The 25468-nt window shown below is 37.8% G+C and overlaps 1 protein-coding gene across 1 annotated transcript in view; it reads right to left on the bottom strand.

Moving 5' to 3' along the window:
* cntnap3 (contactin associated protein family member 3) overlaps nt 1-25468 on the bottom strand; it is a 666293-nt gene that overhangs the window by 9936 nt on the left and 630889 nt on the right. Inside the window, exons 21-23 of the mRNA XM_039759435.1 lie at nt 14897-14984; nt 6754-6972; nt 969-1040 (exon numbers count right to left, since the gene is read on the bottom strand). Of these exons, the coding sequence (XP_039615369.1) occupies nt 969-1040; nt 6754-6972; nt 14897-14984 (379 nt within the window). The remainder of the gene's footprint in view (nt 1-968; nt 1041-6753; nt 6973-14896; nt 14985-25468) is intronic.

Here is a 25468-nt window from a genome sequence, read left to right as displayed (position 1 = left end):
TGGCTGTCAGAGTCCCAGTGAGGCATTATGCAGACGTATTGCTATTGGTATCGGCTGAATGATTCGCTGGCTCAAAGTCCACAGTGTTGGTATGTCAGAGAGAGGATGTGAAGCAATCTTTATAATGGCACTTAGTTTTGTTTTAGTTATCTGCTTCACTACCACCTTAAAGGGGCACATACATACATACATACATGCATACATACATACATACATACATACAGTACTATGAGGATCACTTCACCAGTTATGATTGACAATCCTAATGATGCATCGGAAGCAGAAAAGAAACTTGGAGCTTAGTATCCTCAACCAGAATGACAGATGCGACTTCACACATACTAAGTTTTCCTATAAAGAAAACACAATATTGTGCACACTGCAGTCCTCCGTAGTGAAGTAAATGAGATAAATGAAAAGAATGATTTTACCTGCTGTGTAATAAATTAAATGTATTATGCAGTTTCAGAGAAGAACATAGGTAAACATCAAACGTGTGAAGGAAGCAATATTCATTGTTTTCTACCTAACAAAACTTTAAAACACCAAAAAATGTTTTACTGAGTTTCATGCTTTACTATTTCTAAATCACTTTTAAAACAATTTCGAGTGTCAGTTTCACTTACAAGCTTAACTCATCATTAGCTATTGCAATTGTATAAAGGAGAACAGTTATTTGTGAGGGATGTTGGATTTAAGAAAGTTATAAACCAATGGAGTTTTTCAATATGTGGTGTTTGGAGTATTAACACCGCAGTATTCTGTCTTTAACAAACAAGATGTGGAAACAAATGTCACTGGGATGTCAACTTGCAACTGAGCATCAGTGATGAAGATGATGATAGTGGCGAACATTAAAAGGAAACTACGATTGAATTATAAAATAAGAGCAAGAGAGTCACATTAATTATATACAGTATAGTACAAGCAAAACATAAAGTGAAGAATCACTGTAGAATTCCTGTTACCTCCAATAAGAGCAGAGTCACTTCTAATTGCATTGGCTATTGGCTCTCCCTCATCTATGGGGCCAGGATGATCTACAGCAAGAAAAGAGTAAAGGACAGAGAGTTACATACCTCAGCAAATGTACAGGTACAGGAGACTGAACCAGAAAAAGACAAAAGTGAAACTAGAAAAGAAAACAACTATACTTTTTGAGTGAATTGGATGTACGCTAAAATAAGCATTTGTGGAGTAAAGAAGGAAGAAATGTCAGTTTGACGTGTATTTGCAAAAGAAAAAGGAATGATTTAGGTACATGCAAGAAATGCAGTAGAATATATCCATTCATTCATTTTCCAAATGTGTTTCTGATCCACATGATGATGTTAACAGTGATCAGAATGCAACGTCAAAACACTGGCATGTTATTGCAGGACCTGTTCATACAAAGTAAACTTTGTAAATTATCCATGTATTAATTTATTTTCAAACCTTCTTCATCTAGATATTGTCTTCACAATGTTTATATAGCCTCTACCCTTCAAAAACCAACATTCAAAAAGTTCAAAGTGCTGGGAATATCAGCACTCGTAAAATTGAAATAATAAACCAGATTACAGGCAAGGATGACTCTGTCACTACAAGAAAAGCTTAAAGACAAGTTGTTCAACTGAAAATAGGTAGACAAGTAAATAAATAGATGAATAAATGCACTCATAAATGAATAAATAAATAAATATACAGGTACACACTTTGGTCTGAACATACACCACAATGACTATAAAGCAAGAAAATTAAAAAGAAAGAAAACGTATGACTTGGGTGCCCCAGGGAAAGTGAAGCATTATGCTGACATTTTGTTATTGGTATAAAGGAGCCCCAGTAGCATTTTTTGACAAACCTCTGCTGAATAATTCATTAGCTGAAAGTTCTTAGTGTTGGTGTGTCAAAGGATGTGCAGCTTTGTTCATAATCACACTCAGTTTTATTTTTAATCTGTCCTTTGCTACTTTCATGGGGTCCAGAGTACATCATACTGTATAACTGAGCTTTCCCTTTTAATTAGCTTTTTAATTCAGTTGGCCTCTCTTTGAAGTGATGTTATCAGCCCAGCACACCACAACTCAGAAAAATCACACCGGCCATCACAGAGTTGTAGAAGATGTGATGGATGTCACTTCCAACATTAAAGGAACACAGTCTATTAAGGAATAAGAGCCTGCTCTGCCCTTTCTTATTTAGTTTCTCTGTGTTTGGAGATCAGTCCAACCTGTCATGAATGAGGATTCCTGAGTAGAAGGAGGAGTGCACTACCTCTACATTATCTTCTTGAATATGATTGAAGATAGAGGCTGTTTGGTTTGGCAAATGTCTATCACCAGTTCCTTGGTTTTGCTGATGCAGACAATTCTCTTTACACCGAGAAACAAAGTCCTCCACCTGACTCCTATACTCTGTTTCTTCTCCCTTATCAACACCCCCCATAAATGCAAAATCATCTGAGAATTTCTACAAGTGACATGATTTGCTGTTCTATTTATAGTCAGAGATGTACAGAGTGAAGAGAAATGGAGACAAGACTGTTCCATCTGGTGGTCCAGTGTTGCTCACATCCATATCAGAAATATAGTCCTTGAGTCTCACAAACTTCAGCCTGCCTGACAGTCCATTATCTAGGACACCACAGGCTCATCCACCATTAATAAGGGGAGTTTACCCCTTAACAGGGATGGCTGGATGGTATTGAAGGCACTGGAGAAATCAAAAAACATAATCCTCACAGTGCTGCTGGCTTTGTCCATGTGAGAATAAGCCTTGTAGAGCTGATGGATAATTGCATCCTGCACTTCAATCTTTGTCTGATAGGCAAACTGCAGGAGGTCCAGGTGGTCTACCATAAGAGGACTCATATAGTCCAGGACCAGTCTCTCAAAGGTCTGCATGATGTGAGACGTAAGTGCCACCAGTCTGTAGTCATTAGGTGAAGAGGCACCTGCCTTTTTTGGAACAGTAACAATGCAGGAGGTTTTCCACACCAGTAGCACTTTCTGAAGCCTTAGGGTCACACTGAACAGGTGACAGAGGATACCACAAAGTTGGCCAGCACAGGCCTTAAGAACATGAAGACTCCATCAGGTCCTGCAGCTTTTCTAAGTGTAGCTTCCTCAGTTGTCTTTTTACAATTATGGACAGCGAATACTGATGGGCTCACCACTGGCCATTCCAGATGATATGGTAGGTAATATGCACATTTTTTTGAAAGTGGAGAAAAATAGGGGCAACTGGAAAAATCCTTGATGGACAAATGAAGAGCATGCACACTTCAATTGAACCCTGATTCCCGATTCCCAAAGCAGTGAGGCAGCAAAATCATCCATGGGAGCAGGGTACCTTCCTAATTCACATGCACACGCCATTATTCAGAATGCAGAAAACCAAAAGACTCAAACTTTTGTCAAAAATAAGACGCAGTAACACTGACATTGACTGACATTCAGATTTGCAGGTAAATATCATTAAAAAGACATTACATCTCTTGCTGCCTATGGAAAATGATATTGATTACTGTAAATAAAGGAATCAATAAAAAAATACAAGAAATGTAGATTTTTGAGCAGTAAATCTTGATGTGAAGACAAACTTTTTTACTTATGCAACAGAAGATTCAAGAATGAAATAAGGCAAAGTTTTCTTTTGCCCTATTGGATTGACTTTCATCTGGTGTGAGGTCTTGATGAAAAATGATGTAGCAGAAAACAAAAATAATGTTAAACATTTCTACATGTACTAACTAACATGCAAATACGTGAATAGCTTCCAGAGGCTGTCATGTAGCTGTCATTAAAATTAAACAGGTCTTTCTACTATTTCTCTTCTGTGCATTTATCTGGTGGTAAAATTTTGTCAATGATAATATTATACTTCAATGGGAGAAGATTAATTTGGCATTTTTTATGGCACTGAAAAGTATCCTAAGGGAAAAGAAATTATTTACAAAATGGGGAAGCAACACTTAGAGGAAGCTTATTAACATCTGTCTACCTAGACAAGCTCAGCTGTTAGCAAGCTGAGACATGTCACTAGCCAGCAGAGCCTCTGTCACCTGTCAGCCAGTCAAAACGATTGTATATTACACAGAGGAGTCCTAATTTATAAACATGGAAAACCTGGGACAGGTATACAATTATTATCATTCAAAACTCCTCAGTGTAATTATTTTATTACAGTTTTCATTCCAATATCAGGTTTCCATCAACTCAGTCCTCTATGACCACCATACATCTTATTTAGTTACCTCAAAAATTAGGGAGGGGTATAACTATGTAAAAGCAATTATTAAGTTGTATACAGAATCATTATTAATAATGAAAGGAAAAAGAGTTTTGATTATGCATATTCAGAATCAGGGATCATGATTGATCTAAAGTTAGCAATTAAATGTAGCTATTTTCTTAAAAAATGCCTTCCATATGCATATATTTACTATCTATTTACTACCTACCTACCATATATATTCACATATAAGTCAAGCCTTGAAACCTAAATAATCAATCATAAAATTACACCCCGATTTATACACCTGTTCAAAAATGCGATATTTCAATTTTATTTTTTTTTTTTTACATCTTCTTGCTTCCTCCAATCTCGCACCAGTTTCTCAGACGCATCGAATTTTGTTGCAGCAGTGCAGTTACCAATTTCTTTTGCTACTTCAGCATTTAATTTAAACCAGCTTCATATTTTCTTCTGATCAAACGTTCCAATGTAGATAAGGGATGCTCTTACGATAAAGGTGTATGATGGTGTGAGATACAGAAAACACAAAACAGTGCAAACGCCGTTTCAGAATAATTTGGGTATTACTGTGTGGTCACGTAGGCACAATAGAGAGATAGAGAGAGAGATTGAGAGCAAGTACTGATACAGCGCATTGCCACACTCACATAGAAAAAAAAGGCAGTGTGCTCCATGGTTACTCTCTCAGGTAGGCGTTAGCATATCATAATCTCTTGGACCAATAGCGTGAGTATTCCGTATTCGACTTATACACCCGACATTATAAAATACCAGAAATTATACAGTAAAATCAAGTCCCGACTTCTCCGCTGGAGAAGTTATATGCAAGTATATATGGTATCTATCTATCTATCTATCTATCTATCTATCTATCTATCAGTGGTGGCAGGCAGTGCCCATTTGAGAAACTACAGCAAGGACCTCAAACCAGACAGCTCTGCTCAGGCTGACCAATTGCCTTTTAGCATCCCTGAAGTATTTGTTCTGGAGATCCTAATAAATATGTTTTTCTAGTGAACAGTGGACATTTTTTAAATATCTTTCTTTGTTTTGGAGAGACAAGTCACAATGAGACAATGCTTAGAAGCCATTAAGAAGGCTAACAGAATGTTAAGTTATATAGCACGATGTGTAGAGTACCAGAACTAGGAGGTAATGCTCAAGCTATAAAGGTCTCACCTGTAGTACTCTATGTAGTTTTGGTCTCCCGGCTACAAAAAAGACATAGCATTGTGTGAGGGATGCCTCCTTAAAGGAAGAATAAGAGGAGTAGGCTTTTGAAGGGCGGTATCTCCCCCGAACTGCTACTTGGCAGCCGCCCTGGGTTGCAATGGAGCCTCAGATACCCACAAGGCTGTATGGGAGTTAATATTTGTCGACACAGCTCTGTTGGGGTCCGTGGATGCCACCAAGGGAGCTGCAGAGCCCTTCTTTGGGCTTCCGCCACATCTGGGAGTAATTCCAGACCTCCGTAACAAGCCACCTGAGGCCAGCTTCACACAGAAAACCATAGACACATGAAATAAGCTACTAAGTAGTATGGTAGGCAGTAGGACTCTAAGGCCAATCAATACTTGACTTGATGTTGTTTTGGAGGAATTGAGTGGATAGGATTGTTGAGCTTTTTTTGGGCTGAATAGCCTGTTCTCATTACTGTTTTTTCTAATGTTCTAACCTTAACTGAGGCAGTATATGGAAACTGTAAATATTATGAAAAAATATTATCTTTCCTCTGTTATTATTGAAGAAGGCACAAGATGTTCAATCAGCAAAGGAGTTTGAGAAGCATAAATAAACATAATTACTTCCAGCTGCATGCTAATAAGATAAAAGATGTCAAGCAGGCATCTTTGGTATCTTTCATTTGGCATAATAATTCTCAAGATTTCACACTATTAATTGAAATGCTAGGAGCTAACTTTGACCCCAGGGTATGAGGATATAAAAAGAAGCATTGTTAAGGTTACAAGAGAGAACTACAGGTTGAATAGGGCCAGGTTGGCTTTGCTTATTTTCTGAAACATAAGTGAGAAGTGAAGATAAGGGTAGGCAGCGGGCACTAAAGCCAAGCCATTTTAGACATTTAAAAAGTCACCTGACTCTTTCCATGATGCACCATACATAATTTATATTTTTCAAAAGACAAACAGGAAGAAATGTACATTTAGAAAACTAGAGCAGTGGGAGTAGCGATGGTTCTTTGTGTTAAAAACTGTCAAGCAATCTTTTTTGTCTGATTTAGTGCATCACAATATGTGCAAACACAGAGTACAAAATTGGCTTTTAAAGAAAAAATAATGGAAGTTTAACAAAGGAGCTTAAAGTCATAATTATCAGTTGCTGATCTTTAAAGGGTAATCTGTTCCATTTAGTACACAGATGGTGAAATTATTAAATGTTCAGCATACACTCACATGCTTTCATCTATTTATCTGCATTGTTATAAAATTCTCAGTAATTTTCCTACTCATTAAAATCTGACTGAGATAGAAAGTGACTGTTAAAATTTACCTGACAGAGAATGCAATGTCTCAATCGACGAGGGGTCAGTAGACGAGTAAGCCCCACATGTTGACTGTGCCAGGTGTCCTTTGACAATGACTGGGGACAACATGGAGTATAGTAGTGCTGCCTTCAAGGGTGCAATGTGATTGAATTGTACAGCTGAAAGGCAACCTGTGAATCCAAGAGCATTTACTCGTGAAATCTCCTGGTCCATGTCATCACTGTCTGCATGAAGAAAAAAGGAAAAACAATATGTGGTAAGACAGAGTGGTTTGTGATTGCTTAAATATAAAGTGGAAAGGAGGACACATCCCAAAGGAGAGTAGCTGGAACAGGAAAATACATTTTACCATAAGAGAGTGATGCAGACAACTAAAATACAGAATATTTAAATTAAAATAAAATAAAGAGCATGTACAAATTAGACTGGAAAGCCAACTAAACTATTAGCTATTTATGGTGAGATAATTTAGAGGATACAAGTAAGAGTAATACAAGTGTCCACTGTGAAGAAGAGTAAAGAGTTTGACATGAAGATGCAAAAACTGAGAGCAGGCAAAACCGTAACCCTCCGTCCGATCTGACAGGTACACAAGTGAAGCAATTTTGGATATCTTATGTTCTGATTGGCGGAGTTGGACCCACCTCTGAACCAACCTCACACATCACGTGCCTGTGAACAACGTGATGAGTAATCACATTTTCAACATTGTAGAAGGCAGGTATGGTGTCAGAGATCCCGCAGGCACATTGCGCCCAAATATGTCATTAGTGACAAAACAGGATTTTTTTATTTTTTACTTTTGCTTTTCTCGTTTGACACTCTCTATTACCATATGTCACAACAATGCGATGTCATATACACTGCAGATTGTATTTTTAAAGCATTACACCAAACTGTTGGTATATGTAAGAACTCGCATTTTGAATTCCTATTTTGCAATAGTATTTCTGACATGTGCCTGACAGACACCTTGCGCCCATACGTGTGACAAATTGCATTGCGCCTGACAAAGGGTTAAATAACAGACAGGAGAAAAATGTCAGAACAAGAATTTCAATACCAGAAACACTACATCAAAATCAATGTCTAAAGGTACGTTGTGAAAGGTTCTGACACTTGCTTGTACTATGTCACACACTCAATATTTGAGCACAGAATTGCTAATGGACTGGTTTACAAAGCATCAATAACAAGAAGTACATACAATGTGAATTAAATGTTAAATATCAATGCTATGGACATTGTGAATAGAAAGAGCTCAATATAACACACAAAATAAAGTATTCAAATTCTTTTTGATGTAAATAACTTTTTTGTAATCAATAATTATTTTAAAAACATTTATATGTATAATTTGTTTTATCCCCCTTAGTCTAAATAATTAATTTTAAAAACATTTTACCCTTTTTCTCTAAAATAGATTTTTTTTTTCATTTTAAAATTAAATCTCGGAAAAACTGGATGTGACAGAGCAACTCTGATGACAGATTTGGATCAGCGCCCTCAAATCTATAAAGAACACCTAAGAATTTTTTCTTTTTTTTTTGTACAAAAGTGTAATCAGAAATATAAAGAGGCAGGGGTCAATAGTTGGGTCTATATGGTTGCGAGACATGGACGCTATCCAGTGACCTGAGACGAAGACTGGACTCCTTTGGTACTGTGTCTCTCTGGAAAATCCTTGGGTACCGTTGATTTGATTTTGTCAGAATACCTTTATTGTCATTGTAACAAATACAAAGAAATTAGGTGCAGTCTCTGCAGTTTTAAAAATTTAAATAAATATAATTACAAAAGGATAATAAAGGATAAGAAGTAATAAGGTAGAACACAAACATTCAACTTAACACCTGTAATTGTACATGAAACACTATTGCACAAGATGTCATCTATTGCACTGCTGCATTGGAGGTGATTAGGTGGCATTCAGTGTCCTAATAGCAACAGATTAGAAATTGTTATCCAGTCTTAGTCTTTGTTTTGATGCTCCTATATCTTTTTCCTGGTGGCAACAGTTGTAACATGTCATGAGTGGGATGTGAGGAGTCTTTCAAAATGTTTTCCGCTTTCTTTAGGCAGCGAGAGTTATGCAATTCATCCAGAGAGGGTAAAGAACAGCTGATGATCTGCTGGGCAGTCTTTATGATCCACTGAAGTGTTTTCCTCTGCACTGTTGTGCAGCTGGAAAACCACATGCAGAGGCAGTAGAACAGGATACTCTCAATAGAGCGGCGATAGTCCTCTCTGATATAAAGTGGTTTGATGTCCATTTTGTTTTTCCTGAAGTCCACAACAAGCTCCTTAGACTTAATTGTGTTCAGGGGCAGGTTGTTGTCAGTGCACCATGCTGTCAGCCGCTCCACTTCATCCCTGTAAGCGGACTCATCCTCTCCAGAGATGAGCCCGACCACAGTGGTGTTGTCTGCAAATTTGACGATGGTGTTGCTGTGGTGGGCAGGGGCACAGTCATGTGTGTACAGCGTGAAGAGCAGGGGGCTCAGCACACAGCCCTGAGGAGAGCCGGTGCTGATGCTGATGGCCGAGGAGATGTGCGGGCCTACCCTAACCCTTTGTGTGCGATCTGTCAGGAAGTCTTTAATCCATATACAGGTGGAATACGGGAGTCCCAGGGCTAGCAGCTTGCACACCAATCTGTGATGGAGGATGGTATTAAAAGCAGAGCTAAAATCAATAAAGAGGAGATGTGTGTAGCTCCCCTGGTGCTCCAGGTGGGACAGGGTAGCATGGAGAGCAGCAGTCAGACACTTTGTGTCGAATGAGCGGTTGCTCATGGAGCCCCGAATGAGGAACATTGTCTCCATTGTGAGGGAGTGTCAGTTACGGCACTATGGCCATGTGGTGCGTTTCCCAGAGGGTGATCTGGCTCATAAGATCCTCATTGTTGGGGACCCAAGTGGCTGGACCAGGCCAAGGGGTCGCCCACATAACACCTGGCTACGGCAGATAGAGTGTAATTTCCGGAGGGTGGGATTGGACCGTGTGTCTGCCTGGGGGGTTGCCAACTGGGATCCCGAGTTGTTTCGTCGTGAAGTGGGTGCGGCAACGCACTGTACCAGTGCATGCTCCCCAACTTGACTTGACTTGTCAACAACAGTGAATACATTTTCTTTATTAGGGAATACGAAGAAAGTAAAAGTTGAAAAAGTCAGAATTGTTTGAATTAAGTATTGTTTCTTTAGAGAGAGAGAGAGAGAGAAGAATTAAAGTTCAGTTGAGAGGGAACAACAGTCTTTTTTTATTAAATGAGGTGCTGCCTGATATGTTATGTCACAAATTGACATATGTGTGACCACGACCAGGCAAAAGGATCATGGATGAAAGGTGACATCACAAAATATGGTAATATTAGCCTTATAAACAGACAAAACTCGTAGAAAAAGAAAATAGCTTTGAAGATAATCATAACCTAAAAACACCTTTTAGACTCAGAAGTCCATGAAATGCCTTTTGCTGCCTGCTCTACCATAAGACCAGGAGTACTCTCAATAGAACTAACAGAATGATTGTAAGAAACAGTGCAACTGAACTAATTATTAATTAAAACAGCACCTTTGTATGTCTGGTATATCAGAGCATTTGATATAACTATATTTATAATATTTTTGAGGTGGCATCTCTAGTACCATCTATGGAAGCTTAAGCTTACTGGAGGGATTTTTCACTTCCCATAACAGTCTTAATTTAGTTCATCATTATGCAGTGCACTTTTATTTAAGAGGCCCAGAGAACTGTACAAAATTACTGTTATTATTACTGCATACTTGATTGAAGCCTTTACCGAGGAGATCTTGAATCATCACAATTATTTACTTTTTTTTTTTGTTTTTTTTACAATCGGAGACAATCAGGTTACGTGACTTACTGAGGGTTTTACATTGAGTCAGAAGTGAAAATTGAACCAGCAGTGGTTTAAATTTCAGTGCCTAAGCCATAACACTACGTTACCTGCATGAATATGGTCTAGTTAAAAAAAAGAGACAACGCTGTACAGAAAAAATACAGAATCTACTACATATAGTCAAATACAAATATAATATTCAAATAACTAATCATCAGGAGAAGTCCACTTGATAATGCCTGTTTCATTGGTTATGTCATAACTGAAATATATCATTAAATAAGCAGATCATGTACTGATGCTTAAGACTTAAAAACAACCTACTGATTTCAGAAAGAGTAGGAGTAACAAAATGCCATCTATCAGAAAGAGAAACGGCCAGTCTAGCCAGTGCTAGCAAATTCAATATGATAATATTTTCCTCTGTGGTTAGTGTTCTGAACAAATACTATATACTGCACCTTAAAATTAACAGCTAAGCCCTACTGACACAAGCTCTAAATTTGTCCTCCATATTCTAAGATACACGTTGCATTGTTCACAAATATTCGTAAGAGTTTAAAGTGTATTCATCAACTACCTTTAAGATGACTGATATTGTATAAGACTTTTGAAACATGTATGCTGCAATAAAGATATCAGCTAAATAGTATCATTATAAAAATAACAAGTGTAACAAGTTTCATTATTTTATTTAGGATAGAAAAAATATTGCTTATTAGTTATGGCGATAATATTTATTTTACAAAGCTATTGTAAATCCAACTAATTATTTTCACATACATTTTTTTCTGTTTATCTGTCTTTTTTCTAAACCCATTTATTTAGTTTGGATTCACGGGGGCCACTGCCCATTCTAAAGGCATTGGACCCCAGGCTGGAACAAACCCAGGACAAGATTCAGATTCATGACAGCATATGTGGCCTACACATACTGTACACTCATACAGTCATACAAGATCAACATCTTTAGGAAGTAGGAGGAAAAAAACTGGTGAACCTGGAAGAAAGCCCACACAGAGGCAAGAATACAGAGATAAACAGCCAAACCGATGTGCCATTATGGCACCCATAATATTTATTTTAACTTTTTAGTCCATCAAAAGAGTTCAGATACCATGTACTTGTTGCTACTGACAGATGGGAAGAATTTGCATCTAAACATCAGATGTTGCACACTTGCTGCAAAAGCCTACACAAACTAAATGTGTGGCCTTGCTAGTCAGTCATCCTCAAAGGACTGTGACTTTTTTGTTTTTGTTTTTTTGCAACTGAAAGCCATAAAATATCAAAATGTTATGCTTTAATAATAAACATTCACAATATCGAATATTTTGTATACTAAAAATATTGAAATGATTTAACGAAGGCTTAAAAATTATGATAATTAAACCATAGCTTTCCTCACCAAGTGCTGCTTATTTGATACTTGTACCCATATTTTTTGCTATTAAAACTTTATTTTGAAATCAGGAGAGCAAATATTTTATAAGTCATGTGTTGGCTATGTTCTGTGCATGATGTTACTTATCCAGAGTGCATTTATAGAATATGGTATACAGTGATCCCTCGCTATATCACACTTCGACTTTCGCGGCTTCACTCTATCGCGATTTTTTTCTCATACACGCTTACGTCACTACGCATGCGCTTTGTGAGAACTTTTATCTAAGCCCTACGATGGCTCCCAAATGTGCTGCTTTTTCTAAGCCTCCTGACAATAAAACTAGCCGGAGGAAGATGCTAACTATCCAGGAGAATGTGAAACTCTTGGATATGATTAAAGATGGCGATACCCTACAAAAGCCTCCTCACGCATATGAAAAGACAGCACCAGCAACTGCCTATCAAGATGTTCTTCAGCCGTGCACCCAGATACCCACTGCCTACTCTTAGTACTCCTTCAGCAGAAGAAGACAACAACGCACCTCCTGAAGATACTGCACCACCTCTGAAGACTCTCCTACTGAGGTCGTGCCTTCATAGGTTAGTGGTTGTGTGTAAGAACTGTGTGTGTTTGTGTGCAATTAAATGTACAGTACAATAATCTACTATATAAAAGCGTTCGGGATTGTCCTTCCGTCCCGTGAGTGCAAAGTGTAGCGGTATTCCGCTTATTACAGACTTACTACTTGTGGCTTGAGGTACGAAGCGATGCGATATGAGCAGAGTTCTGGTACTCTCATCGCTCCCTTGCTTTTGTGCGCGATGCGCTGGAAAAATAGACAAAATTATGTCTCTGGAAATAATTAATGTTGATGGAGTACAAATGCCTCACCGCGTAGTAAATATCAGGGGAGATGGCGCTTGCTTATTCTCATCTATAGCTTATTTAGTGCCTGAAACTCCGTCTTTAGCGGTACAGATTCGGGCTGACATTGTACGACTTTGGACAGGCACTTGAGGGGATAAAAAAAACTTAGGTTTTCAGGAGATGTTATGAATGGGCACTTTGATGTTCTCATTCCCTAACACTTACATGCCTGATGTACACATGGAGCACAAAAATTGAGGATAAAGTGGTCGCCTTAAAAGGCGAGTGTGCCTAGTAATATGATATTTGTAACGTCTAATATGTCTTATTTTCTCTTATTTTGTCTAATATATTGGGTAATACGAGTGTAATGGTGACTAAAGGGTGTTATTTCATGTCTAGAGGGCTCTAACAATGTTAAAAAACGTATTTAGAAGGTCGTAAACAGGTTTTCTATACTCTAACTGCGAAGATATTCGATTTATAAATAAAGAATCCTACATCGCGAAAATGAATTTATCACGGTAGAGTCTGGAATGGACTAACCGTGATAAACGAGGGTTCACTGTATACGTATTCAGAAATTACTAAATGGCATTTTAGGAAATCTGCAGTGTATTATCATAATTAAATATTCATTTGTTCCTTTTTTACTTTTAAAGCTTCTAATGTTAAGGCTAAGAGATTTTTTATCTTATTGCTAATTTTAATTTGGCTTATTATCAGTTAACTAGTAATATAAGAATCACTTTTTTTAAATTTATGTTACTGTCCTTTCTTTCATATGAACTTTTCAAACTAGTCTGTCCTAAACTTCTCTCACTATCTTTCCTTCCCTAATTTAAACAACCCTTGAATAGCCTATGCGTACACCTTCTCAATGCATCAGTGCCCCTTCAGTCCAAATGTAATCCCAGTGGTATAAAAGGCACCTCTCTTCCAAAGGGCACCTCTAAAGTCCCATAAACCTTGATCCTTCACTCCTACACCAATATCTGAGCCATACGTTAAACCTTCTAGATTTGCTCAAGCACAATTAGACTGGCTAATGGCACAAGCAGATCTTGCTATAACACCACCTCATCAATACAGCACCTAATTCTTTAAAATTGCCTTGCAAAGTTGTCAGCTTACTCTTGCCTATGCCATTTTTCGTTCAACAAGGACAATGGCAACTGGATCCACCCGAGCCCATGGATTTTTACCACTTGTGCAACTGAAAGGCAGCATACCATACAAGTTCCTCAGTTGCTGGAGCAAACCTCTTCTATTTGACTCCCACAGTTTTACTATTTTTTTCTGAGTACTGGGTTATGGGTAAGGGTTACTCATGTACGCACATTATTCCTGTATTTAGTTTCCAGTTCAAAGACCCAAGACTAATTGTCCAAATTGGTTCTGTCTGAATGAGTTTGTTGGATGTGTCCCGCAATGTTCCAAATATTATAAAGAAAAACTGTAGCTTTCTGCTGTCCTGTACTGTAGATGTCTATTAAGAATATGAATTGATCAATGGATTATCAGTGGTGAAAGTATAAATAAAATGTGCTAAATAAAATATATATAAGTATAGAATCAGAATAAAAAAAAGACTTTTTAGTTTTGTCACAAATTCCAAATTCCTTTTCTTACCAATTCAGTTATGTATCTGTTTCTCAATCTCCTTCATGATGATTGTCACTCAAGCAAGTATCACCATTAGATAATAATAATAGATACAAAATGTTTGCTCCAGTAATGTTTATTTAATTTACGCTGCTACAGTTTATGTAGTATTTTCATATTGTTGCAGAGTTTTAATGGTTAATTGAATATCCATTGAAGACTCTGGCTTCCTGTTTAACTTGCCCAAGGTATCATCTGTTACTTAAATGCAACCTGATTAAAGCAATGAAGATGATAAATTCACCCTCATACATAAAGATCCACCTGCAAAGGATGACCTGTATGAAAGCAATTAATAGAAGGCATGGATAATGACTTCTTCTTCTTCTTTCGGCTGCCATGTTATTGTTATACAGTATTGACTTACCAAAAACTTTTCCAAGAAAAATAGATTTGATTGCATTAAATTCGGTATCTGCAACAAGGCTAAACTGCTCTCTGGGGTAATGGTCAATCTGAAAATAGAAGAAAACAAAAATGTAAATAAAATTGAATTATTCCTTGTATAGCTCCAGGTATCAAACATGATGCAGACTACCCAAAATTAAACACATACAGAACTTAATCCAGTTCTTAAACTTTTTCATTGACTTCTAGTTACAGTCAATAGCATCCTTAGCTTCTTTCATAAAGAGTGGCAAGGGCTCAAGGGTTTTTGCTCAAGTTAGGTTGCTTAGTCAGTATACACTTATTGCTACAAATACAGCATCTTTTTCAAGGCTTTATTTTTCTCGAATTGCTTGTTTAGATTCAGATTCTTTTAATTGCTTTCTCCAAAAATGGCTCATGCACAGTTTTTAATTGCTTTTTGTTTCCTTAAACTATTATGAGATGCAAATAAGAAGGGAACACAAAAGCTCACCACCTAACCTGAAATCAAGAATGTGGGTACAGTAGGCTGTACCAGTGCAGGAACCCACCTGTGGATGGACCTCAGATCACTATTCAATGCAATCTGAAATGTTAGGAGATGCCTAGGACTACTTTAAATATTCTAAAATTGCACATTTAGTTTCTACCATTTTCTGGAATAAAATAGCTTTCCAGTCTCTGTAGACCATCCGATTTCAACAAACTATAACAGAAACATACGTAACATTCCCTGTTGCGAGAACACCACTTTATGGCATGTGGGACCATTTTTGCATTTTGAAGTATTGCATTTTATACAATGATCATACTGTGTACTGTGGGACCTGCTTAAACATATGTTGAAGAGTTTATTTTGACTCTCAGTGTAATTTTCTCAGAGCTCTTATTGCTAATATTGATTCAGTACTTTTTTTAGATTTGTTCTGCTTATAAAAAAAGTGAACATCTCCGCAACGTGCTCCAGTTTTTACACTGCATCCGTGTTCTTGACAATGATGCTCATCTGAATAAATCATGCAGTATAATGAGAAAGAAAAAAACATTATTAACTGTAATGATTATAAGTAGTTATGTTACAAATACCGAGGACTATATTTTATATTAATCATGCTACAGAGAGCTATATGATTTTTACTTCTATATGATTTGTTCTTCGTTTAGGTAGAAAAGAATTAAGCTTGTGCACAGAATTATTAGATAACTTGCATTCTTTTATGAGAAAATGCTGCCTATAAGAAACTGCTTTAAACTGGTCTTGTGTGTCTGTGCTGATAACAGCGTATTTCTTAGGAATGTGAGCGCCCTAATAGCTCTTTATTTGGATAAGAAACTCTGTGCACTCTTGCATGTAATATTTAGGATGTAAACGTAACTTAAAGCAATCTATGTATGACCTCAAAATGAACTGTCATGCTTTTTCTCTTTGGCTAATGAATAAGCTAGGTAATATAAGAGAGGGATTTTCTCTTATATTAGCAGACTTTCTGTTCTGACCAGCCAGTGGCACTGACCTGGGGGTGGTGGGGGGGCTCCAGTCTCTTCAAAGGCGTGGGGAGGCTGCAGTCTCTCTAACTCACCAAGAATAAAGAAATTGTTTTTTTAACTTATACTGGTTTCTGTTTCTTTGTCATTCCCAACTTTCAGCAATTACAATAATTAAAACTGCACATCTTGCTACATAGTAAGCTACTGCATTGACCAGATTTGCTCACAAGAAAAACACAATAAAATGTACAGTAATTACATAGTGCACAAATTTCTAAGCAGTTAAAGCTGCTGAAGTGATTTTTTGTTTATTGTTTATGCTGTTACTGTCATTGCTTTTTATATCAGATAATCTGCCTCCTTCTTATAATTCTATTCCGGAAAATTCAAAGTACATTGTTGTCCTTCGTAGGTGTCTGCCAATGTCAACAACTGTTAAATCATTTGAATGTGTCAGCAATTATAGCAAATAGGGGTCATTTTCCAGAAGAATGGAATGACTAGCTTCCAGTTCACCGTCTGAACTTTCATAAATAACAAATGCATTTGCTTTATCTCTGGATGCGCAGTTTTTTTTCTGCTTTGATAAAATCTTTGGAAATTGCTGCAGCTTTTTCTGTTTGATTTTCAAAATGGGACACCACTTGGTTTCTAGTGCTTAAAGTCTTAATAAATGGACTGAGGAAAACCTTAAGTGAAAAACACAGCATAGCCGATGGATATAATTAATTGGACAGAAATTGCAAAACTAGATAATGAACATTCTCTAATGGAAAAAAAAATTATCCAGTTTGCACAAACACGTACATATTAAAGAAATGATGACACCTCATTTCAAAGCAGTGGAAAGATGTATTACATCAAGGTGAATACACGTGTGGAAATCCTTAATACTGGATAAAAGCCTCTTGGTTTGCATTACAAGATGCAGGACATCAAATTGCTTTCTGTAGAACATTACACCAAGCACTGCAAAGTGGACTTCAATTAGTGTACTAGAATGTCAAATACACATTCTCTTTGAAACAGGTCCAGATACAGAACTGGTCAGAGAAGGCTGCTGGCATCACATGAAAGAGAAATTAACAAATAATGCCAGAAGTGTCTAGTCACACCTTAGCTTAATGGGAAGTACCTCTGTGCTGTAAGTGGTAGGACCTCCTTAAAGTATCATTCAATGGTCAACTGCCTATAATTATCATAGGCACTCCAGATCTTCACATTTAATGCTATTTCACAAAGTTGTCTGGGTTGTTCAACTGTCTGTGTAGTCTATATGTGCAAAACTACTACAGTAGTCATCACTCCCAAGCTCCTGTACAGATTTTTTCACTGGTAACTATTCTGAATTCTGACTACATTTGTTCACTTGTAACAGAATGATCCCCTCAGGAGACTTTCTGCAATTTTTAAAAATACCTTTATTATAAAAGTTTCAGAAATTCTCTTTTAGTCACCTTCAAAATACTCTCCTAGAGATGTAATGCACTTCTCCCATTCCTGGAAATATTTCCTGTGCTCATCTTTTGTTACTATGTTTAGAGCCTCCTTCATTTTTCCAGCATTTCTTCCATGGCAGCAAATCTTCTTCCCTTCAGTTTTAATTTTGGAGACAAACAGAAGTCTGGTGAATCTGGTAATTACAGTGGGTATGAAGCAACAACCACATTTAGTCAAAAATTCTTTGACTGACAATGCAGTGTGTGCAGGTGCGCTGCCATGATTCAAAATCCAGTTTTGGATGCTCCAGTTCTCCAGACGTTTTCCTGGATGTTCTCCCTTAGACACCTCAACAGTTCAATGTAATGTCACCGATTAACAGCCCACAGGGAAAAAACTGTCAATGTTGAAAAATGTGATCATCATCATCCTCAGAAAATCCATTGTTGGTAACGTGGAGAAATAAAATCACCCAAATTAACTAAAAATCTACCCATTCATTACTCTGCACAATTGTAGAATAAAAGCCAAAAATACAGACTCAGCGTGATGCCACTCACTGAACTGATTAAGCAGGCTTTAGGAATACGATACCTAGTGGCATATATAATAAATTACACCTTACTTCTGTTCTATTAACTGATTCTTGGAATTTTTGGGGCCCCCTCATACATTTAAGAAGATAAATGGTGGTGGTAACATAAACTACATGGGCAGTGCAGTGCTTAAACTTTAACACAATATATTTGTAAAGCTGCAGTGTCACCATTTGTGAATAAGCTAATGTGTTTTGCCCAGTTACACAATCTGTTTCAAATGACAAAGAGCTTTTAAGAATCGAAAGATCCCCTGATGATAAAATGATAAAGCATAATAGCATTGTATATTTGAGAATATTCACCAATCCTGTTTCTGCAGATGTAGCTACAAGTACATTTTAAATGGTTAAAAAGATTCAGTGCTTAGGCCTACATTCTTTTTTCTCTTTCATTCCTAGGTGGAGCATAGAGCCTCTATACAGAAGTGCCACCTTGTCCTGTTTCTTGCCATTGCCTTGACCTTGCCACCCATCTACCCTAATATTGCTGCCTCCTTGTCCACTGTTCTCCTCCAAGCCATCCTCAGCCTTTTGATCTCTGTGGGTTCCAGTCCAAGACCTTCTTTTCAACTACTTGAGTATACATCAGCAGGATTTGTCTCAGTCACCTCCATTTTCTTCTCCTCATTTGCAGTTGTGTACTTTCTCCATTTGCCCACAATTTGTCTCTGGCTGTCTTACATTTAATATTCTTCTTGGCATTCTGTTAATGAACACTTGCAGATTCTGAATAATTCACCTTGTAATGTCAGATTTTTCACAGCCTTACAGAAGCATGCTCTTAACATTTGAGCTACAAATTCTCATCGTAGTCCGCCTTGTTGTATTATTTGCCTTCCATTAACCATACAGCTGTGTAAATGCACCATTCACTTTTCTGATTCGGTTCTGTACACCTTCTTGTGTCCCACCTGATTTTGTCACTGTACTGACAAGATATGTAAACTCTTCCATATCTTCATATTATTTCCATGGAGTTTGAACTCTGCCCTTCAGTGTGTGTTTAAATGTACTGACTTTGTCTTTTGTTCATTTAATTTTAGCCCAGCTTTCTAGATTCCCTTTGCAAATCGTCCAGCTGTCCTTTCATTTCAATAAGTGTGCTGAAGAGCATGCAAATATCACCAGCAAAGTCGAGATCCTACAGTTTTTTATTTAGGTCCCACATCATTCTTCTCCTCTTTATTTACTGATGGTCTCTGCATAATCGTAACACCATAAGGAAAACAATGAGTGATGGAATACATCCTTGTCTCACATTTGAGGTCACAGGAAATTCTTCAGTCAATTTACCTTTATGTATACCCCAGCATCTGTAATTTTTCAATTAATCTCTTTAGCTAGGCAGTCAACAGCTTCTCATTATACTCCACATGCTACTGTATCCCTTTCAACCAAGTCGACAGATTTTTGGTAATCTATGAAGACCAGATACAGTTGGGCTTGCCATTCTCCTCACTGTTCAATAATTAGACCTAAGCAATTAGTTTGGTCTACACAAGATCTATTATTCCTTAGAATGGCTTGTTTTTTTTCTTTAGCTGCCTGCCCACTGTTACTTTAAACCTATTCAGAGTAATTTTTGCTATGAATCTGCATATTATTCAATTGAATTGTTATTCCTTTCTAGTTGTCGCAATTGCTCAAATTGCCTTTCTTAGGGATTTTAACAATCAAACACCTCCACCAGCCCTTTCATGTTTCTTCAGTTTGCCACACCTTCATAAAAAAATGATACAAAATTTCAGGGAAGAATTTAGCATTTACTTTCAGGAGCGTTTTACCATCTACAGTATACCAAGAGCTATGTGCTTCCTTAGTTCCCTACCAGCCTTTAATATTTATTCTTTACTTGGTTACAGCACCCTAACATTTTCTCTAGGGAGCAATTAAGCCATATTCCCTCTCATCCCCTCAAGATCAGGATCCATTACATTAAGTACCCCACTGAAGTATCCCTACTATTTCCTCACACCATCGTCTAAGCTATTTTGTTTTCCTTCTTAACAGAATTCTATCAGTATCATATACAGTAGTTCTGTCATATTTCCTTTGACTGAAACTTATTCTGCTCCTCTTGCATGCTCCTCCACCCAGTTTCATTTATCTCTTCCACTACATCTATTTATTTTACGATCACAATGTGCATACTGTTTTTGCAGTTCACTCTTCTTTTGTCAGCTTTTGCTGTCACTAATACTTAATTTTATTAACCTCTACTGTACACAAGTAATTTTGTTATTTGTTATGTTTTGTTTTCTTTGATCTAGTTAAGTATGTAACCAACAGTGCCACCTGTCAATACAGTTTAGATGCCGCACGGGCTGGACAGGCATCCTGGCCAGGAAAGGGAGCAGACCTGGATGGAAGGACCAGAAAGGGTGGACGGACAACCCATTAAAAAGAGAAGATGTGGATGGAGGTCCCGGTGTTTAGTGCACAGTAAGGAACCAGCAGGCCATGCTGGGATATGTAGTCCACCAGAGCAGCCCTGCTGGGGTCACTGGGTGCCAAAAGAGGGTGCTGTAGGGAGACAAGCTCCCTATTATGGACTTCCGTGCAACCCAGAAGTACTTTCATCAGGCAGTCACCCAGGCACCAGAAGTACTTCAAGATCTGTAATAAAAGGGACCGCACTCCCTTATTCAGGCGAGTTGGAGCTGGGAAGTAGAGCGGCGACACTTGACTGGAGGAGGGCATTGCGGTAGTGAGAGAGTTATTGGGAGAAAAACCTGTGAATTGTGCTTTTTGAGGTATTTTTTGGTTAATAAACAACTTTTATTTGAACCCAGGACTGTGATTCTATGTCCATGTCGGGGTTTGGGTTAGCTGACACCCAGGTTTCCATCACAACAGGTAATATAGACAGCACTTGAGCCAAACGCCCCACATTAAATTATAATATGACCTTTTAGGAACTTAATGGCAGGGCGTTAGTTCTACCAAACTCACTAATTAGGTCAAAAGGCTGATGAATATGTTAGTCTCTGCTCTGACTACCAACACCAGATTCTGTGACATTGCTGCTGATTATGATAAATGGGGTGACAGACTGTGCAGGATGTTAAAATGACTAAAACTGTCTGGGTATGAATGAAAAAAGAGTTGAAAATTAAAACTGAAAGCATTAAAAAAACAAAGTCTCATTCTTAAAATACATTGTCTCATACTTTGTTACCGAGTAAAATAATCTGCCATCATCAAGTCATTGGTCAAGTACATATTTGCTTCACTGCAAGAAAGAGTAGCTGCGAAAAATTCTGTTCCCATGGATAGCAATAGCAACTTTGTCTTGTTCAAAAAGGTGACGGAGTTGCACCTAAATTTTAAGGTGAGGAAATTTTGTATACTCCTGACAGTGAAATGACACGAGAGGATTAATGGAATCTTCCCAATTTTCATGGAGTATAAACAAGTCCAGAAAATGAAAACAGAAAATGCAATTAGGACTTCTGAAACAATAAAGTTCTTGCAAGCACGCTTTTCAAAGATCACCTAAATTAATGTTAAAATATCAATAAACAACTAAAAATGGATGACCAGGTTAAAGTACACTGCCAGTCTCTTATGTGCAGATTGTCTTCTCTGTTTGTCTGACATCACTGTTGACATTCATGAAATAAACAGAGAAAGAGACAGCCCATTACTAAAGGATTTACGCTGATGCAGGATTATTACCTCAGAAAGGTGGTCAAGTTGGCCACCAAATATTATATAGCTCACTTACGAGTCCTGAAAAAAAAAAGTATCCTAGGGCTACAATTTTGCTCTTGTGTTCCTACAGGCATATCCTAGATTGCTTATGGCTTTTCTGTGTCATTGCTAATTGGTTGTGATGTTCCAAATTCAAAGACCCTAACAAAATGATGTTAGAATAACACAGCAGAAAGTGGAATATTATTTGATATGCTATAGAATTATAAAGGTCCTTGTGAAATAGATCTTTTGTAAATTTACCTACAATACAGACTACAGAGTATGGCAACAAATAAAAATGCCCATTTTGCTCTTGTGCTACTCCACTGCTGAAATCAATAGTTACCACTCAGAGCTTAAAAGTTATTGATTGAGCTCAGTCTACCTGATGGTTAAATGTTTATTTCTTGCAATTGATGAATGAACAGTCTACAATTTCATGATAGGCAATATTGCCATTGATGCAACAAGCACGTTCCACACTCAGCAATAAACTAAAAGCAGTGCAAAGTTACATGCTGATCTGTCATAAATCAGTGTTATAGCTTCTTTTAGGTTCTTTTGGTTACATTTTTAGAATTTTAGATAGATATTTCTATTTGTTTTTTTTGGTTGAAAGTCACGACAGTGATGTCATCATGCTATTTTGTGGACAATGTCTGTGCTTGCTGCAATTTTGGGTGTTGTGGGCTCTGCAATGTTGTTTGTAGCAACTGACACGATTTGATTGTATTTTGTTAATTCTTCCTACTGTGAATTAATTTTTTTCAGATTCCCAAAAAACCTATTTTTTGTTCCAGATAATCTAATGAAAAATGTCAAAGTTCAGTCTATCTCATGGCAACACTGTCTGCCTTGTATACTTTCATGTAAGTGCTGCTCATTGTGTTCTTGCACTGTTGCTACAGCGTGATGTCCCTTTGTCAGAGTGTATCAAACAGTGTGGCTTCATAGATGCAATGAGATTTAAGCAACCCAAGTTTGTGGATTCAAAACAAAACCTTTTAGAAGTGTTACATTGATTTAGACTTTAGGTTCAACAGTCTTTGGCTAGGTTTTCCTGAATTTGTTTCCTGCTTCACAGGGTTTAGTCGCACAATTAATTTGTCTTTCTTGTTGTCACCTTTCTTTTTGGTTACTATGTTCACATCGCAGTCCTTTCCCCATTTTGCCTAGTCGACTGCCACCATTCCATCTTGTGGCACCCCTGTTGCTAGTCACATGCCTCCTCTGTTTATAAGGGTGGCATGCAGCCCTTGGCATTCTAGTGTTGGATATTTTCTGTAAATAAAACTGTGGAACCTTGTGCTTCTTAGAGATATGAGGCTCAAGACAGTATTTTAACTTATGGCTCAAATTCTTCTTTTAGTCTATGTTTTTTTTATTTGCACTCTTGCTTTGGGTTTACCAGTTTGGTTACCTCCACTGATATTTAAAATAATTGCCTGACATCAGACTATGAATTTGCCTTTCCCTTTAAACAATGTCTATACTCTCTTGGTTAATTTCCATTAGTTTAAACTAAACTCTGAACACATCCATCCTCCCATTAAAAAGAGTTAAGCTTGATACAAAATGTACACAGGATTGATGGAGAATATTTGTGTTTAGGATGAACTTAAGTAAACACATGGAAATTTGATTTTATAGGTTTTAATAGGACTATAGAACACTGGTCAACAATATTTCTAACGTACAACCTCAACTCAGAAAAAGTTTTGAGATTATGAAAAATGCAATGACAAAAATTTGTGATTTCTGAATCCAACACAAACAGTATAAAGACAAGGTACTTAATATTTAGTTTGGCCAACTTCATTGAGGGCCAGCAAGACATTCTAAAAAAAGTTGGAATGGGGCGATTTAGGGATATTAATAAGATAAAAATAAGAAAAAAAAAGAAAATAGTTCTGTGAAGAGAAACAGATGATGTTCATTCGGTGATTGTAACCATGTTCAGATATAAAAGGTGCATCCAGGAAAGGTCCTTTAGGAGCAAAGATGGGCAGAGGATCACCAATTTTCCCACAAATGCTTGCAAAAATTAGTCAAACATTTCAAAACAATGATTTTCAAAGACAGATTGGGTAGAATTTGGGCAGTTCACCCTCAACAGTGCATGATATAATAAAAACAAAATCAAGGAATATGGAGAAAACTCAGTGTATAAAGGGCAAGAGCAAAAGCCTCAGCTGATTGCCTATGATCTCCAATTCCTGAGATGGCACTTCACAAGGAACCATTATTCACCAATAAGTGAAATTCACATTGGCTCAGCAGTACTTTGGCAAACCTTTATGAAGAAATGCGTAGTCACATCCACAAATGCCGGTTACTACTGTACTGTACAAAATGAAAGCCCTACGTTAAAAGCATGTGGGTGCTTGACTGGCTTGTCTGTAGCCCTGACCTGTTCCATATTGAGAAAGTATGGAGCATTATGTGTTTCAAAGAAGACACCATACTGTTGCATACTATGGTAAAGTGAGGTCTGCAACTGATTGCTGTCTTTTAAATAAATAATTCCTGCACTTGTGTCTTTGTGTGGGGTAGTCGTCGTAGTGGGGAGAGAGTGGCTCCCGTGCGCGATGTGGGAGTGGACAGCCCTGCACTTAATATACAGGTGGAGGATTGCCTGCATCCCTAATTGATGCCTGGAGTTGCTGATTGCCGCAGCTATGCCACGTCCTCTCCTTAAAAAGGGAAGTGCGAGTGCAGGAAAGGGAAGAAGGAAAAACGAAGGAAGGAAAACAGCACAGAATAAGAGAGGCAAGAGTGTGAAGGAGAGTGAGTGGGTGTAATGAGAGGAAGAAGGCGGACGGGTGTGGAGCTTCAGGAAGAAGCATGTGGCCGGTACTCAGGAGTGGGCTTAGGAGTCACTCCTGCTGAACATCCAAGTAGCTGGAGCGACCTCAAAGCTCAGGAGTGTCCTCTTGCCACAAGGAGCCAACGGATTAATGGCGGTGAGAGGACAGAATGTGCTTTCACTGGGTGGAGCCTGGAAAGGCAGGAGCAGGGTTTGGAGGCTCCCAACAGACACCATAGGGTTTTCATCGGGAACATGGGCCAGGAGATGAAGGGTGTCTGCATCTGCATTGTTTTAATGGATTTATGTATTTGAATTTTAACCTCCACTGATCACCTTCATTTTATGGATTATTTATTTAGAACTTTGTTTTGTTTAGTTTTTTTATTAAAAGCTCTGAACTCTTTGCACCTTCCCATTGCTTCTGGTGTGTTTTGTCCTCATCTGCCACGCTCATCCGGTTATGGTGTTGGGTTGAAGAGGCTCCCAAAAATGAAGAGGGAGCATGGAGCTAACCCGCGTCATCACACACACCTTAAGAT

Source organism: Polypterus senegalus, chromosome 7 (assembly GCF_016835505.1).
Source record: "Polypterus senegalus isolate Bchr_013 chromosome 7, ASM1683550v1, whole genome shotgun sequence".
Classification (NCBI taxonomy): domain Eukaryota; kingdom Metazoa; phylum Chordata; class Cladistia; order Polypteriformes; family Polypteridae; genus Polypterus; species Polypterus senegalus.
The sequence above is the reverse complement of the archived record's forward strand: the minus strand, read 5'-3'. Positions and strand labels throughout refer to the sequence as shown.